At 52.2% G+C, this 16,275-nt stretch overlaps 1 protein-coding gene across 1 annotated transcript; it reads left to right on the top strand.

The window, feature by feature from the left end:
• Window positions 1–964: 964 nt before the first annotated feature.
• Window positions 965–9,752, top strand: GPX4 (glutathione peroxidase 4). Its single transcript, XM_066604746.1, has 7 exons — window positions 965–1,074; window positions 4,758–4,852; window positions 4,951–5,095; window positions 7,168–7,319; window positions 8,396–8,420; window positions 8,494–8,553; window positions 9,009–9,752. Exons 1-7 carry the CDS (start codon window positions 994–996, stop codon window positions 9,039–9,041), a joined length of 591 nt encoding a protein of 196 aa, XP_066460843.1. The 5' UTR covers window positions 965–993; the 3' UTR covers window positions 9,042–9,752.
• The last annotated feature ends 6,523 nt before the right edge of the window (window positions 9,753–16,275 follow it).

The raw sequence follows: 16,275 nt of genomic DNA, 5'->3' as shown, positions 1-16,275 counted from the left end.
TCTGGCTGGCAGTTCTCAGCGGGACAACAGCAGAAAGCTCGGAGAACAATGCAGCTGTTTGCATATATAAAACAGCTGCATTGTTCTCGGAGCTATCGCGGCGGTATCCCGCTCCGCCTGCATGACTCTTAGGTAGCGATCTTCAGCACAGAATAGAACATGCTGCGATTCGCCCCACACATGTCTACGGGCGGACATCGGACACCCGCCCATTAATCCGTCCGTGGGCATTAGCCCGTACTCATTTGTAGACCCGCTGCTGCGACTGTAAGGCCGAGGTCCCACGGCGCCGAAGGCCGCGGAAATCTTGTAGAATGACCGCACGGAAATACCGCGAGATATCTGCGGGGAAAAATGCAGCTTCCAGACCCGCAGCGTTTCCCCACCGGTGTTGGAGCCGCTTCACTCCCTCCATTCCACTGCGGCCGCCACGGAAACAGGGAGAGAATTGGCGTGCTGCGTCTTTGGATTCGGCGCGGCGTCAACTTCAGCCGCCACGGCTCGTCCGCAGCCCGATCCCGCGATTACAGTCTGCAGACATTTTGCAGCAGTTCCGCCCCGTGTGACCCAGCCTGACAGCGAGAGGAAATGCGTTCGCCTCCAGCCGCCTGCGCACGGGGCGGACCTCACATTCAGGATGCCTGCAGCAGAGTTGACCCGATGCCCGGCCAGCGTGCCGCGCCTCATACCAGCGCAAAACACAATGCGCCTTATATGCGCCAAGGACACGTGACCCATGCAAACAGCGCCCTCACGGTGGACTATGGCTGTGAACCAGCCCCGCGCTCGCCTTACTCTGCCATGCTGACCCGCGGGCGGCGGAGCTGAACATTCACCTCATCCGTGAGGTAACCGCGGCTCAGGTGGCCGGGCACGCCCATTACCGCTACTTACCCGCAACTCCGCCCAACCGCACGCTGATTGGCTGCTATAGACCACGCCCCCGCCACGATTGGCTAGAGAGTAGTCGGGAGGGCGGGACCTGGTGGAGCCATGTTGAAATCGCTGTGTAGCGGCGCCGGGCGGTCAGTGCTGCTCGGCGCTGTGAGTGGAGTCCTCGGCCGCAGAGTCATGGTGAGCGGGGTGTGTGCGGGCGGCCCACGGGAGCTCCGGGGCACTGCGGGCTGTCCGGCCGGTCTGCCGCATGGCTAGTGTGGGCGGTATGTACAGAGGTCAGAGCGGAGCCTGCTGAGTAATGTCCGGGGTCACAGTGCGCGGCGTGCGGCCGGTGCTGCTCCACAAGGCCGGACCGCGGATTACCACCGGCTTATGTCCCGCCGCTCGGCTCCTGGCTGCCGCAGCATCAGTGGGACCCTGCGGTGTCCGGTATACACTGTGTGCTGACGTCACAGCTGCAGTTATATCATGGGAGCTGCATATACGGTAGTCCGCTGTCAGAGGGATATATATATACTCCTTGTCAGTAACATCCCCCTAGAACTCCTCTAGTACCCTGTTGTACCGCCTCTAGCTTGGATACATGATGTGATACGGGGGGGGGCATGGAGCCTCTAGTACCCTGTTGTACCGCCTCTAGCTTAGATACAAGATGTGATACGGGCGGGCATGGAGGCTCTAGTACCCTGTTGTACCACCTCTAGCTTGGATACAAGATGTGATACAGGGGCATGGAGGCTCTAGTACCCTGTTGTACCGACTCTAGCTTGGATACAAGATGTGATACAGGGGCATGGAGGCTCTAGTACCCTGTTGTACCGACTCTAGCTTGGATACAAGATGTGATACGGGCGGCATGGAGGCTCTAGCACCCTGTTGTACCACCTCTAGCTTAGATACAAGATGTGATACAGGCGGCATGGAGGCTCTAGTACCCTGTTGTACCGCCTCCAGCTTGGATACAAGATGTGATACGGGCGGCATGGAGGCTCTAGCACCCTGTTGTACCACCTCTAGCTTAGATACAAGATGTGATACCGGTAGGCATGGAGGCTCTAGCACCCTGTTGTACCGACTCTAGCTTGGATACAAGATGTGATACGGGCGGCATGGAGGCTCTAGCACCCTGTTGTACCACCTCTAGCTTAGATACAAGATGTGATACAGGCGGCATGGAGGCTCTAGTACCCTGTTGTACCGCCTCCAGCTTGGATACAAGATGTGATACGGGCGGCATGGAGGCTCTAGCACCCTGTTGTACCACCTCTAGCTTAGATACAAGATGTGATACAGGCGGCATGGAGGCTCTAGTACCCTGTTGTACCGCCTCTAGCTTGGATACAAGATGTGATACAGGTGGGCATGGAGGCTCTAGTACCCTGTTGTACCGCCTCTAGCTTGGATACAAGATGTGATACAGGCGGCATGGAGGCTCTAGCACCCTGTTGTACCACCTCTAGCTTAGATACAAGATGTGATACAGGCGGCATGGAGGCTCTAGTACCCTGTTGTACCGCCTCTAGCTTGGATACAAGATGTGATACCGGTAGGCATGGAGGCTCTAGCACCCTGCTGTACCGCCTCTAGCTTGGATACAAGATGTGATACGGGGAGCATGGAGGCTCTAGTACCCTGTTGTACCGCCTCTAGCTTGGATACAAGATGTGATACGGGGAGCATGGAGGCTCTAGTACCCTGTTGTACCGCCTCTAGCTTGGATACAAGATGTGATACGGGGAGCATGGAGGATCTAGTACCCTGTTGTACTGCCTCTAGCTTGGATACAAGATGTGATACAGGCGGGCATGGAGGCTCTAGTACCCTGTTGTACCGCCTCTAGCTTGGATACAAGATGTGATACGGGGAGCATGGAGGCTCTAGTACCCTGTTGTACCGCCTCTAGCTTGGATACAAGATGTGATACGGGGAGCATGGAGGCTCTAGTACCCTGTTGTACCGCCTCTAGCTTGGATACAAGATGTGATACGGGTGGGCATGGAGGCTCTAGTACCCTGTTGTACCACCTCTAGCTTGGATACGAGATGTGATACGGGTGGGCATGGAGGCTCTAGTACCCTGTTGTACCACCTCTAGCTTGGATACGAGATGTGATACGGGGGGGGCATGGAGGCTCTAGTACCCTGCTGTACCACCTCTAGCTTGGATACAAGATGTGATACGGGGGGCATGGAGGCTCTAGTACCTTGTTGTACCACCTCTAGCTTGGATACAAGATGTGATACAGGGGGGCATGAAGGCTCTAGTACCCTGTTGTACCACCTCTAGCTTGGATACGAGATGTGATACGGGTGGGCATGGAGGCTCTAGTACCCTGTTGTACCACCTCTAGCTTGGATACGAGATGTGATACGGGGGGGGCATGGAGGCTCTAGTACCCTGCTGTACCACCTCTAGCTTGGATACAAGATGTGATACGGGGGGCATGGAGGCTCTAGTACCTTGTTGTACCACCTCTAGCTTGGATACAAGATGTGATACAGGGGGGCATGAAGGCTCTAGTACCCTGTTGTACCACCTCTAGCTTGGATACGAGATGTGATACGGGTGGGCATGGAGGCTCTAGTACCCTGTTGTACCACCTCTAGCTTGGATACGAGATGTGATACGGGGGGGGCATGGAGGCTCTAGTACCCTGCTGTACCACCTCTAGCTTGGATACAAGATGTGATACGGGGGGCATGGAGGCTCTAGTACCCTGTTGTACTGCCTCTAGCTGGGATACAAGATCCCAACAATCGTACATGTTTTCCGTACTTCAGTGGTGCAGGCGATTAGTTCGGTGTCCTAGAGTTGGGGTTGGTCCGCGTGACGCCTCGTCGGTGGGGGGGGGAGCCGCGTGACGCCTCGTTGGGGGGGGGGAGCCGCGTGACGCCTCGTTGGGGGGGGGGAGCCGCGTGACGCCTCGTTGGGGGGGGGGAGCCGCGTGACGCCTCGTTGGGGGGGGGGAGCCGCGTGACGCCTCGTTGGGGGGGGAGGAGCCGCGTGACGCCTCGTTGGGGGGGGAGGAGCCGCGTGACGCCTCGTTGGGGGGGGGAGGAGCCGCGTGACGCCTCGTGGGGGGGGAGCCGCCGCGTGACGCCTCGTGGGGGGGGGAGCCGCGTGACGCCTCGTGGGGGGAGGAGCCGCGTGACGCCTCGTGGGGGGAGGAGCCGCGTGACGCCTCGTGGGGGGAGGAGCCGCGTGACGCCTCGTGGGGGGGGGAGGAGCCGCGTGACGCCTCGTGGGGGGGGGAGGAGCCGCGTGACGCCTCGTGGGGGGGGAGGAGCCGCGTGACGCCTCGTGGGGGGGGAGGAGCCGCGTGACGCCTCGTGGGGGGGGGAGGAGCCGCGTGACGCCTCGTGGGGGGGGAGGAGCCGCGTGACGCCTCGTGGGGGGGGAGCCGCCGCGTGACGCCTCGTGGGGGGGGGAGCCGCGTGACGCCTCGTGGGGGGAGGAGCCGCGTGACGCCTCGTGGGGGGAGGAGCCGCGTGACGCCTCGTGGGGGGGGGAGGAGCCGCGTGACGCCTCGTGGGGGGGGGAGGAGCCGCGTGACGCCTCGTGGGGGGGGAGGAGCCGCGTGACGCCTCGTGGGGGGGGAGGAGCCGCGTGACGCCTCGTGGGGGGGGGAGGAGCCGCGTGACGCCTCGTGGGGGGGGAGGAGCCGCGTGACGCCTCGTGGGGGGGGGAGGAGCCGTCCTCTCTCCCTAGTACTTTGTCATGCCTTAACCTATGAGCTGTAGGAAGGCTCCTCTCCATGAGGTTCGTCGTACAGGGATCCATGTGGGGCCGCAGGGGCCGGGAGGCTCCGGCTCACATGCTACGCGGCGCGGACGTCTCATGGGTTTCTGCTTCTCTTGCAGTGCGCCAACGTGGAAGACTGGAAGAACGCCAAAAGCATCTATGAGTTTTCTGCTACCGACATTGATGGCGGCGCCGTGTCCCTGGAGAAGTACAGGTACGGCCCGTCTCCGGCCGGGACCCTCGCTGGTCTGCGCTGGTGACTAGTCATGGGATAGCTGTGTTCTTGTCCAGTAATGTCGCGTCTTCTTACAGGGGCTTCGTCTGCATCATTGTCAACGTAGCTTCAAAATGAGGAAAGACCCCCGTAAACTACACTCAGCTCGTCAACCTTCACGCCAAATATGCTGAGAGGGGTTTACGCATCCTCGGCTTCCCTTGCAACCAGTTTGGAAACCAGGTAAAGCGGATCGGTCACTGGCATGTCGTCGTGGTAACTGCAATAGGTCGTATGTCGTGTAAAAAAAAAAAAAAAGTTGGTGCAATGCACCCTGGTGGCCAATCTAGTGCATTACACCAACTGAAATCTGTCGTATGTCAACAGACCAATCAGAAACCATCAAATCCCTTCTCTTTCTATGGGACAAATGAAGATCATGGGGCAAAAGGGGAGGGATTTTTTTTTTGGTAGATTTGCCATCAAACCCGCTGCCGTTATGATATTTAGGCGAAGGAGGGAGGATGTTCCCCTACGGTGCTCGGCCCATGGATCCCGGTTGTAGATCACTCATTGCACCACGATCATTCTCCTTGGGTTGTCTGTCCCCCTCATGGTGTATTCAGAGGTGGTTACCCGTCTGACTAGTTCAGGTCTACTGGTATGTGGGGAGACGCTGTCACACGCTAACGTGTCGTGTTACCTCGGCCGCTACGAGAAACATCCAGGGAAGATCTACCGCGCCAAAATCATACAAACTTTCATGTCAAACAGCTGGTGGTCCGCGTCCTTCTAGACGGGCTGGTTCTCATTTAGCGAGTGACGTCACCGGTAGCTCGTCCGCTGGGGCCGCCCGTTTAGGCCTTATTCACACGTATGTGAGGACCGTGGTGTCCAACGGGTTCTTTCAGGCTACAGAACATCTCATGTGAAGGAACCCGTAGGAAGTGATGAGCGTCACGTGTGAAGAAGGCCTCCATACCAGCAGATCCATCCTACAGAATCCTTCAGCCTTTCCCATTGGCTGTAGAAGTGACTGACCGGTGTTTATACTGAAGAGCCAACCATGGTTTCTATGCCGGCGTAAAGTGTGCAAGAAGCTCAGACGCCCCCGTCGGCCGTCCGTCGTCGGCTCAGGTTTACACAGAACAATTCTTCTTCATTTTGCTCGTTTTTGAGCGATTGATCATTCTCCTTAGGAATAACCGTGGGAGGCCAGAGAAGCGTTGGCGGGGAGACCGCTCTACTTCATATAACTCTTGCTGCGGCTGACGCCAATAATCCGCAGCGGTTCAGTGTTCTTGTTGTAGAGTTTGAGTTTCCCAGTAACTATTGGGGGACTCGGCATCGCGCGGACGAGGCATGTTCAGATGTCGCCACTTTATGGCAGCTGTAGATCTTCCATCTCATACCGGATGGAGAAACTCCCTACAACCTCTGCCGTCTAGACGTCCCCTATAGACGCCTCTAGACTAGTATTGTGCCCCCGGGAGGCGGTTCTGTGCCGTCTGGACGTCCCCTATAGACGCCCCTAGACTAGTATTGTGCCCCCGGGAGGCGGTTCTGTGCCGTCTGGACGTCCCCTATAGACGCCCCCTAGACTAGTATTGTGCCCCCGGGAGGCGGTTCTGTGCCGTCTGGACGTCCCCTATAGACGCCTCTAGACTAGTATTGCGCTCCCGGGAGGCGGTTCTGTGCCGTCTGGACGTCCCTTATAGACGCCCCTAGACTAGTATTGCATTCTCGGGAGGCGGTTCTGTGCCGTCTGGACGTCCCCTATAGACGCCTCTAGACTAGTATTGTGCCCCTGGGAGGCGGTTCTGTGCCGTCTGGACGTCCCCTATAGACGCCCCCTAGACTAGTATTGTGCCCCCGGGAGGCGGTTCTGTGCCGTCTGGACGTCCCCTATAGACGCCTCTAGACTAGTATTGCGCTCCCGGGAGGCGGTTCTGTGCCGTCTGGACGTCCCTTATAGACGCCCCTAGACTAGTATTGCATTCTCGGGAGGCGGTTCTGTGCCGTCTGGACGTCCCTTATAGACGCCCCTAGACTAGTAGTGTGCCCCTGGGAGGCGGTTCTGTGCCGTCTGGACGTCCCCTATAGACGCCCCTAGACTAGTATTGTGCCCCTGGGAGGCGGTTCTGTGCCGTCTGGACGTCCCCTATAGACTCCTAGACTAGTATTGTGCCCCCGGGAGGCGGTTCTGTGCCGTCTGGACGTCCCCTATAGACGCCCCTAGACTAGTGTGCCCCCGGGAGGCGGTTCTGTGCCGGCGCCACCTACCTAATTGTAAACTTCTTGTTTTTCCATTCCAGGAACCTGGAGATGAATCTCAAATCAAGGACTTTGCCGCGTCCTACAAAGTAGAGTTTGATATGTTTAGTAAGATTGAGGTGAACGGAGATGGAGCCCATCCTCTGTGGAAATGGATGAAGGCCCAACCCAAAGGGAGGGGAACCCTCGGGGAGTAAGTACTGCCAATACTCTGGGGGCCTGTAAGTTACACACCAAGTTAGGTAAGAATTGTATCCGATGGCAGGCTGGCACTGCGGCATCGCCGATGCGGTGTTTGAGCTGCTACTAATGCCAATTGGACGGTTTGCTGGACTCAATCGCTGATCAGACGCTTTTTTTATATATCAAAGGGTCAATTTCCTATAGTTGTACTCAACAGAGGTATATCAAGAACGACATGGGTTTTTATTGTAACCTTCCCCACTTGAGCACTGCAGCACCGTGCTGCGGTGTATTATGGAAATGCATTGCAGCACCACGGCTATAGACACTTCCCAGCTCCTGCTTTCCCTCCTGATGAAGGCACACGGTGTAGTTCGGGGTGATCCGTCTGATACTAGTGGTGTGCTCCGTCATGCGTGTTTTAGGGCGGTTATCCCTTGAGGATACACCTGCAGGGACTCTCTGCGGCCTGAGGGTATGGCTCAGATAATCCACACCAAGGGATGTGCGGTAACCTGACGGAATTATCTGACGGACTTCACCTTTCGCCTCTCTGTAAGTGACTGCGCCTCCTTTCTATCTTGTGGCGGTTTGTTTTTTTTTCTCTGCAGTTTGGATGAGTTTTGCTGCACTTATCGTTGTCACGATGTAACCAGCTCACCGGATCGGGGCAACGGTTACATAGTGTTCCCCGGACTTTGGGTTGGTGGCAGTGGATGAGTACATGCGGTCCTCTCGCACGGGGCGAGCAGTTCCAGTGATGTTGGCTCTAGAGCTCTTACACAGAAGCAAGGATCGCAGCCGGCAGGGAGGCGGAGTGGATTGGCGCGTTCTCCCCCGCCGCCTCCATTCACTGTTAGCAGTCATTCACAAGTGACCGTCTGCTGTGTACACTGAACGGCACGTCTGCGTGCAGAAACAGAAGGCCTCTCGTCCCGCCGCCGCATGCATTTATACGGGGCGGTCATCGTTTACAATTTATGGAGTGCAGGGCTCTGAACGATCATCCGGGGTACAAGGGCCAATAGACTGGTTTAATTGCTCCTAAGTGAAGCCGGTGTAATCAACTTGTGTTTTTCCTTCTAGTGCCATTAAGTGGAATTTCACCAAGGTAAGTAAGGCTCTGCCGGGAATGTTGGTGGACCGGATTAGTCACTTCACTTATCAGGGATTTCTCGTTACAGTTCCTCATTGACAGAGAAGGGAATGTGGTGAAGAGATTCGGCCCGATGGACAATCCTGTTGTAAGTAGTAGTTTGGGTACTATAAAGTGACCCCCTGATTTCGGGACAGGAGGGCGGAAGGGCAGATTACGTGCAGCTGATTTTGTCTCCTTTCTGTCTCTTCTGCCCTCACAGTTTTCAGGTAGCCAAGATGGCTGCCACCATTATCTAATTACACTATGTACTACTCTGTGGCCAGCACTGATCACATGATCAACACTGGCCAATCACAGAGCAGGTGTTTACTGTTCTATCACTACCAATGCGCGGTGGCCCATTGGGTAGTCTAAAGATGGCAGCAACCACATTGGTTGCCTGAAAACCACACAAGTAACTGGCGCAACAGCGGGTCGCTGACACAATCCGATGCCGGTAATGTTCCCTCTCCAGTCCCAGGACAAAGTAATGGCTGCTATTGTAGAACTCCTCCAACTAGTATCAGTGTGGAGTAATGCGGAGTCCTGTCTGTCTTCTAGGTCATAGAGAAGGATCTCCCCAGCTACCTGTAGGCTCTTCCGTGCTCCCAGTGTCTGACCATGGACAGCAGTCTTCAGTCTCAGTAATGATGGTATGCTTCAAAACCGCCAGGAGGAGGCAGACCGGAAAGTGTGTTGGCGTGCACTTGTGGAAGGAGACTGTACTTCGCTGGCCGGACCTGCGGAACGGACCAAGGAATCATGTCCTTTATACCAATTTTGTTTTCTGTCACTGCTGATCCTTATGTTGAGTTAATAGAATGGCACCCCCCCCCCCATCATATCCCCTACTGGGGCATTTGTACAACCCAGTGGGGTCTCCTGTTCAGATTCCCCATCTGTGACCCATAATGAAGAGGCGCCCAGTAAGAGTGGCCACAGTGAGCAGGACCTGGGCAGTCAGCTGTTGCCCTGGACCCCGTGTTCAGGGAGGGGTTATACATCTTGGCACAGCCCCCATCTAGTATATGCAGTCTCCCATTAGTCACAGTATGGCTTGTATGTAATATTTGTATCTGGCTGGGAATGATGGTCTATAGAACGCTCCGGCCAAGAAGAAGCCTGCCGGGGTAGTATCTACAAGATGTAGAGCTGTTGGCGTCTGGCTATACCCGTCATAGCGGGTCTCTGCAGCCGCCTTGCGTCTGCTATAATCTAATCACTGATTAATTAGTTCCAACTTTGGCGCAAACCTCTTGTATCACAAACGTTCCTTCTGTAATAAACATAGCTGCTGCCCTCAAACCCTCGTATGGTGCTTGTATCTGCAGTGGTGGGCGAAGGTCATCTGGGAGTGTGGCTGAAGGATCTCGGCTGTTCATGTATGTAATGATTAAACTAATACTAGGGGGCGGCATCTTTAGCGGCTTTATTGGATTACCCTTCCTTTTATTGATCTCTAGTCCCAGACACAAACTGCAGCCGTTGCTATCTTGGTGCCTTTCGTGTATCTTTGCCCGGCTGACTTAGTTCTGCTCTGGGGCTTTCATACAGGGTGGTGGCATATCTGCACTCAATGATCAGGAAAGGAAGGGGGGGTGACCAGCGCCGTCTCTGGGGACCAAACAGCACCAGACTATAATGGGGTCCAGATGCTTTCCGCACGGCTCTTGGACTGTGGAAACTGCTGCATGCAGCGCTCGCTCCTCCGGTATTTTGAGCCAGATCTGTGATGGAACTTCCAGCCGGTGGTCCCAACACAGATGTTACATCGGCCTGAGGGCAGGAAACAAAGCCCGGTGAGAGGTGCTAATCTTGCCGATCTCGTCATACAAAAAAAGGAAAAGAAAGCGGTCAGAAAGTCGTGTGGATCAACAAATGGTACCGCGAAAAAGCACATTTCATTCTACGGAAAACCCCCCAGGGGCTTATTCACATGACCGTATATCGGCCGGGTATTCACGCCCGGCTGAGATACGGCGTCTCTCTGCAGGGGAAGGAGGCTGGAAGCTCCGGGAGCAGTGCTCTGAGCAACTGCCCCGTGGCTCTTTGCAATGGAAGAGGGTGGGATGGGGCAGAGTTAAGTCCCAGCAATTAGCTCCTCCCCTCCCATTACAAATAGTGGCGGGGGGCGGGAGCTCAGTGCATTTCTCCTGACTCTGCCAGCCTCCTCCCCCTGCAGATAGGGACACCGTATATTGGTTGTTTGTGAAAACCCTGCCGATATAGGGTTGTCTGAATAAGCCCTGAGTCCGGGGGGGAATTGCCACGGAAATTTCACCTGCAAAGTTGACGAGAGTTGCAAGAAGCTCATGCACATTCTGCGACCGCGCTGCGCCTGACAGGCCGAGCGGAATTCAAAGCCTCAACATGTCAATTGTATCGCAGTGCGGGCGCTCTACTCTATGGGGAGAGATGGCTGTGGAGGAAGAAACCGCTTTCACAACCTGCATCACCTTTCTCAGGACTACGGCTGCGCAAAGCTTGCAGAATTCTCCTGCAGTCCCGCTGTGGCCGTTCCGCAGCCCAACACTTCGCCGTTGACATAGAGAAAGATGTTGGGGCTCTTTGAATGCAGCAATAAAAAAAAAAAAAAGCGCACATGGAGGGGTTGTTCTAAGGTGGTTTTTTATGGTAAAAAAATCTAAAATGTTATAATTTTCCCAAAAGTTGGATAAATAAAGACTGCAGTTCATTCCATAGAGCCCCCATGCAGCTCCGCAGACTGGAAAATACCAATGTCATGGCTCTTGGGCTCCTGCAATGCGTCAACACAAGCAAAAAAAAAACCAACTGCACTGTTTAGGCTGTTTAGTGTATACAGCTATCCTGTTTATCCTACATGCTGAACACCATGAAATGCCAAAACCAAATGACTGAATTTGTTCCGCCCCCAATTTCCCTAAAAAAAAAAGTTATTACATTTATACACCTAAAAATGATACAATTAAAAAAAACTTGTCCCATAGGAAAAAAAAGCCTCATGGCTGATGGAAAATAAAAATGTATAGCTCTAGGAATGCGACAATGAAAAGTGAGAAATTAGTCATTAAGGTGCAAACGGGCTTCGGCTCTAAGGGGTTAAAAAGCCTTTACAGTCTGGTCTCCCATGGCAGCCATTGTGCAGGTCTATGGCTACTGACTGAAGGGCTGTGAAGGTCACCTCGGCTACCATAGAAGCTTGCCTATTACGCCCTGCCTGGGGCGGAGCTTAGTAGATTGTATATTGTATAATGATCACAAGTTCAAGTCCGCGATGAACTAATGAAGAGATTAAACTTGCACTTTTTTTTGTCACCTTTCCAAGAAAATATTGTATATCGTATTTCTTGTTCTGAATCTTGTGGATCTAGAAGGAGTTGAGCTAGGTAAATGTCCTGCTGGAGGGTTTTCTCTGAAGGGTAACTCCTTAGTGACCAAGACTGCTTGCACCTTAATGACCCGGCCAAATTTTGGGCATCTGACATGTTACTTTAACAAATAACTCCGTAAAGGTTCTGCAGATCCCGGTGATTCTGACAGTTTTTACGCCACATATTGTACTTCATTTAGGTGGTAAAAATAGGCAGAATTTGTGGCTATTTATTAAAAGTGCCAAAAGTTACAATTTTGAAAAACAAAATACAACTACAATCTGTCTAATATGTGCAAACCTACTGTGCAAAAGTTGATAAGATCTAGATTTTCATCTGTTTACCTTTATTCTGGAAGCACAATTGAAAAACTTTAGTTTTTTTTTTTAACCCTTTAGGAGTCGTGCCTCTTTAATAACATTTTGTTTTCCTGCACCATCCGAGATTACAAAAGCTCACAGGTGTCAGAACGATAGAGACCCCCCACAAATGACCCCATTTTATAAAATATACTCCTTGTATTCACTGAGGGGGTCAGGAGGGTTTTGATTCCTCAGGGTTTTTTTCAGGGGTTAATGCAATTTAGAGGGGGAAAAAAAAATAAAATGTCATATTTTTGCAAACATGTTTTAAAGACAGGATCTTTTTTTTTTCTATAGTACATGAAACTGAGGATTTACACCCCAAAATGGATCCCCCCTGTTTGTCCTGTGTACATATACCCATTATAGCCCTAATATTATGTCTGCATGCACAACGGAGCAGCCGGTGGCTTTCAGATGAGATGTTTTGCTTGAAGGCCTTTTAGGCCCCATTGCCCACTTGTAGAGCTCTTGAGCAGCTAAAACCATAGCGAACCTCACAAATGACCCCATTGTGAAAACTAGACCACTTAACGCGTTCCTCTAGGGGTGTACTGCGGATTTTGGACCCACAGTTTTTGAATGAATCTGAGCAAAAAAATAAGGGGACAAAAATGCAATTTATTTGTTTATTTTTTTGGCAATATTCATTTTAAAAACCGTTCTTTTGTACAGCACCCATATAAATGAAGACCAACCCCAAAATGGGTCCCCCTGTGTTCAAAAAAATACCTGTTGTAGCCCCGATCTACTTACTGGTCACATGGCTGGGCTTGGAATGGAGGGAAAACACATTGCTCACTTGTGCAAAAAAAAAAAAGGCCTCCTTAAAATGATCACAGATAGCGATCTGCATAAGGCCGGGTCACACAACCAGATGTGGTGGCCGGCAGCGGCCCTGCGGACGGCCGTATAATATACTACACATCACTGCCTACTCACACAGGCGGCCGTGCGCAGTAACCTTCTGTTTGTTTATATTTCCTGCGCTGTCGCGGGTACCCGCTGCCCGTATACAATGTAGATGTGTAAGGGCTGCGGCTCTGGAGCACAATGGTCTCTGCGTCATGGGTATCCACGGTAAAAGAGGGCATTCCTTCAGAACGCACCGCCTGTTGATCACAAGGGGGACGGAAAACACATTGCATGGCCTGTGAGCTGCAAGCAAGTGTGATGCAAGGTGCTGGAGGAGCGCTACTGTACCTGAAGTGAGGGAGGTGGCTTAAAAGAAAAATACCTTGCACCGTGGGTAAATGGCACATTGACAAGCCTGATATCACACCCGCCCGTGTGTAGGAAGCCTTAGTTGTCTGACTGCAGCAGAACATGAGGATTGTGGAGATGGATGAGCCTGAAAGTGGCACCGTGCCAGTCTGATCGATCTCTATTGTTTCATGTTAGAGGGTAAGGCCATGCTCTTCCACATTGTGTGGACCTAGAAGTAGTCCCACATGCGCACCTGTCTGGTTGTACCTCAGGGACCTAACCCATTGCTACTTGTGCTGATGGACAATCAGGAAGATATAATATTGTCATTCTCTGATGCACTTGCTGAAAATAATCGTTATGTCACTTCTATTGCATAGTGAATTAACGCTGCCCCCCCCCCCCTTATAAAAATAAGATTCATAATACATTATATGAACCCCAAAACGATATCAACAACAACTATGGGCCACCCCTCAAAGAACAAACACTCATACGGCCATGTCGAAGGAAGGAGAAAAACTATAGCGTTAGAAAAAAGTGGAGATGAAAAGCTCCCAAAAATTGTAGCATCCTCAAGTCCCAAAAGTCAACCCTCACCAGATGTTAAGATGCACTTGGAGGCAAGAAACACGATGAGAAACACTTCAGCACTCAGACACAGGTAATATCTAAATAAAACTGCACCATCGTTTATACTAATGCACCGTGGGCCCATCCGCCATGCAAGGGCGAACCTTCCTAGCATGCTGAAGCGTGTGTTTCGGTTACTGCATGTGTTGCAGTCCTGGCTTACCTGCATCTTCACACTAATGCCCCTTTAGATAAAACAAGCAGTTGGGCAAATGATGCTCGCTCCTGTGCTGTTACACAAAAGTGGGCATCACTGAAAGTACTGCTGGCATGGAGATGGGGGTTAGGGTGGGTGGCGAGGAGCATTCTCCCCCCACCCGCCTCCATTCACAGTAAGCAGACCGTCGTTCAGAAGTGAGCAACTGCCATTTACACTGAACGGGGCAATTAGTGTTTAAATTCCCATGTGAGCGCAGGAAGCTGAATGAAAAGGGCCGTGAGTTGTTGGAAGTGCTGACTTTTTTGTATATGTTGCAGTGGCCTCATGTGGTGCAAAGTGTTAAGGCAGCAGTATGTAGTCCTATGCTCTTGCTCCTGACCTGAAGGTTGTGAGTTCAATCCCCGCACGATCAAGGTTGACTCAACCCTCTGAGGTTAAATTGCCTGCTGAATCAGTTGTTGCTATACAAATAACAAGTCCATTTCCTACAGCAGGATTTGCTGTGGGATCCATTGGGGAGCATTGGGCCTAAGGAGGTTAAAGTACAACCAGGGGGGAAAAAACCTCTAGAACTTTGGCATCTCCAGAGTCCTAGGGCCTTACAGAGTAAAGTGAAGATGTAATTCTAACTGTACAGACAACCGTCCCTCCACAATTGCGTTTTTCAATACATTATTATTCTTTTTTTGAAAGGGAGAAAAAATAAATAAAAAATGCCTGCACCTTAAGGGGTTAAAGATCAATTTTGTGAAAGAGGGGCAGGGGAACGCAGATCCGTCTGTGTACTCTGCTGAAGAATACACAACTAACATGGAGATTTTGGTAACTTTAAGGGGAGGGGATGTTTTCTGGATGTCCTCGGGCCGCACAGAAGGGTTACGTATCTTATGACCCATATTGGACACAAGGTAATAAATCATCAACGTTAACACACGGACTATAACTTTCCCCAAAGACAAAAATCCAATGTGCTTTTTTTTTCTTCTGTTGGTTGAAGGTAAAAAAAAATTGACTCCGCGACGCCTGGAGCGTTCCTGCTTCTTTCCTCGGATGCTTATGTTATCAGTGGTTTATCTGCAAACACCTGGGAGTCATTGACTCTGCTCTACACCCTGCAGCTCCACCACCTCTGTAACTGTCCTCGGGAGGGGTATCGTCTCTCCTTAAGGAGAGCACCTAAAAGATGAGGCAAGAGACTTATAGGGCCATGCATGCTCCTCTGGGAAATATATGCAAATAAAGAAGATGGAACCTCTGCAGCGCCACCTATTGGATGGCAGCATTCCTGCAAATCAATGTCAGACCCTCTAACCCCTTCCCATCACAGGGTGTAACTGTACGTCCTGACAGAGGGGTACTTAACGCAACAGGACGTACAGTTACACCCTGGGGGTAGCGTGAGATCTTACGAGATCCCTTGCTATCTGGCAGCGGGAGAGCGTCGGGGGCGGGTGGTGTCACTATTACTACTGGGGGCAGTGTCGGGGGCGGGTGGTCACTATTACTAGGGGCAGTATAACACCTCAATACACTTACTGTGTATGGCCAGAGGCCTGGTCCTGGTCACGGTGACACTCTAATTGGACTCTCCAGATGATATGCCGCAGAGATAACGGAGACGAGTCCATTAAATTAGTAATCCGGGCGTGAGCAGATTTACTAATTGAGGAATTTGCAATGAACACAGTGGATTACAGTACTTGGTGAAAATCCAGTTGTAACAATGACACTTGAACGCTCTCTCTATAATATTTACTGTAGATAGACGACTTAGATTTGACTGAAGAATTGATAGAGATAAGCTGAAGGATAAATGACTAAGTGGATCTCAGAGACATGCTTCTCTTCTTCTGCTGTGTGATGCCAAGGGAATGGTTATTAACCGCGACCTCTTGGGGCAAAACGTGCTGTACACCTCGCTCTTGCTGTCTGACGTCCTCCTCCTTCCTGACAACGACTCACTAACTGCTCTCTCTTCCCTTCCTGCAGTTTTTAAACTCCTCCTCCTGCACAGGGACTAATAGAGCTACTTTCTTGCCCTTGGGCTCTGCACCAGTAAGATTAAACCTGACTGTCAGCCAATGATGAGCCACCTGACATCAGGCATGAGCACA

The sequence above is a fragment of the Eleutherodactylus coqui genome, chromosome 5, assembly GCF_035609145.1.
Source record: "Eleutherodactylus coqui strain aEleCoq1 chromosome 5, aEleCoq1.hap1, whole genome shotgun sequence".
NCBI classification, from domain to species: Eukaryota; Metazoa; Chordata; class Amphibia; order Anura; family Eleutherodactylidae; genus Eleutherodactylus; species Eleutherodactylus coqui.
Note: the sequence above shows the minus strand (reverse complement) of the source record. Positions and strands in the feature narration are given on the sequence as shown.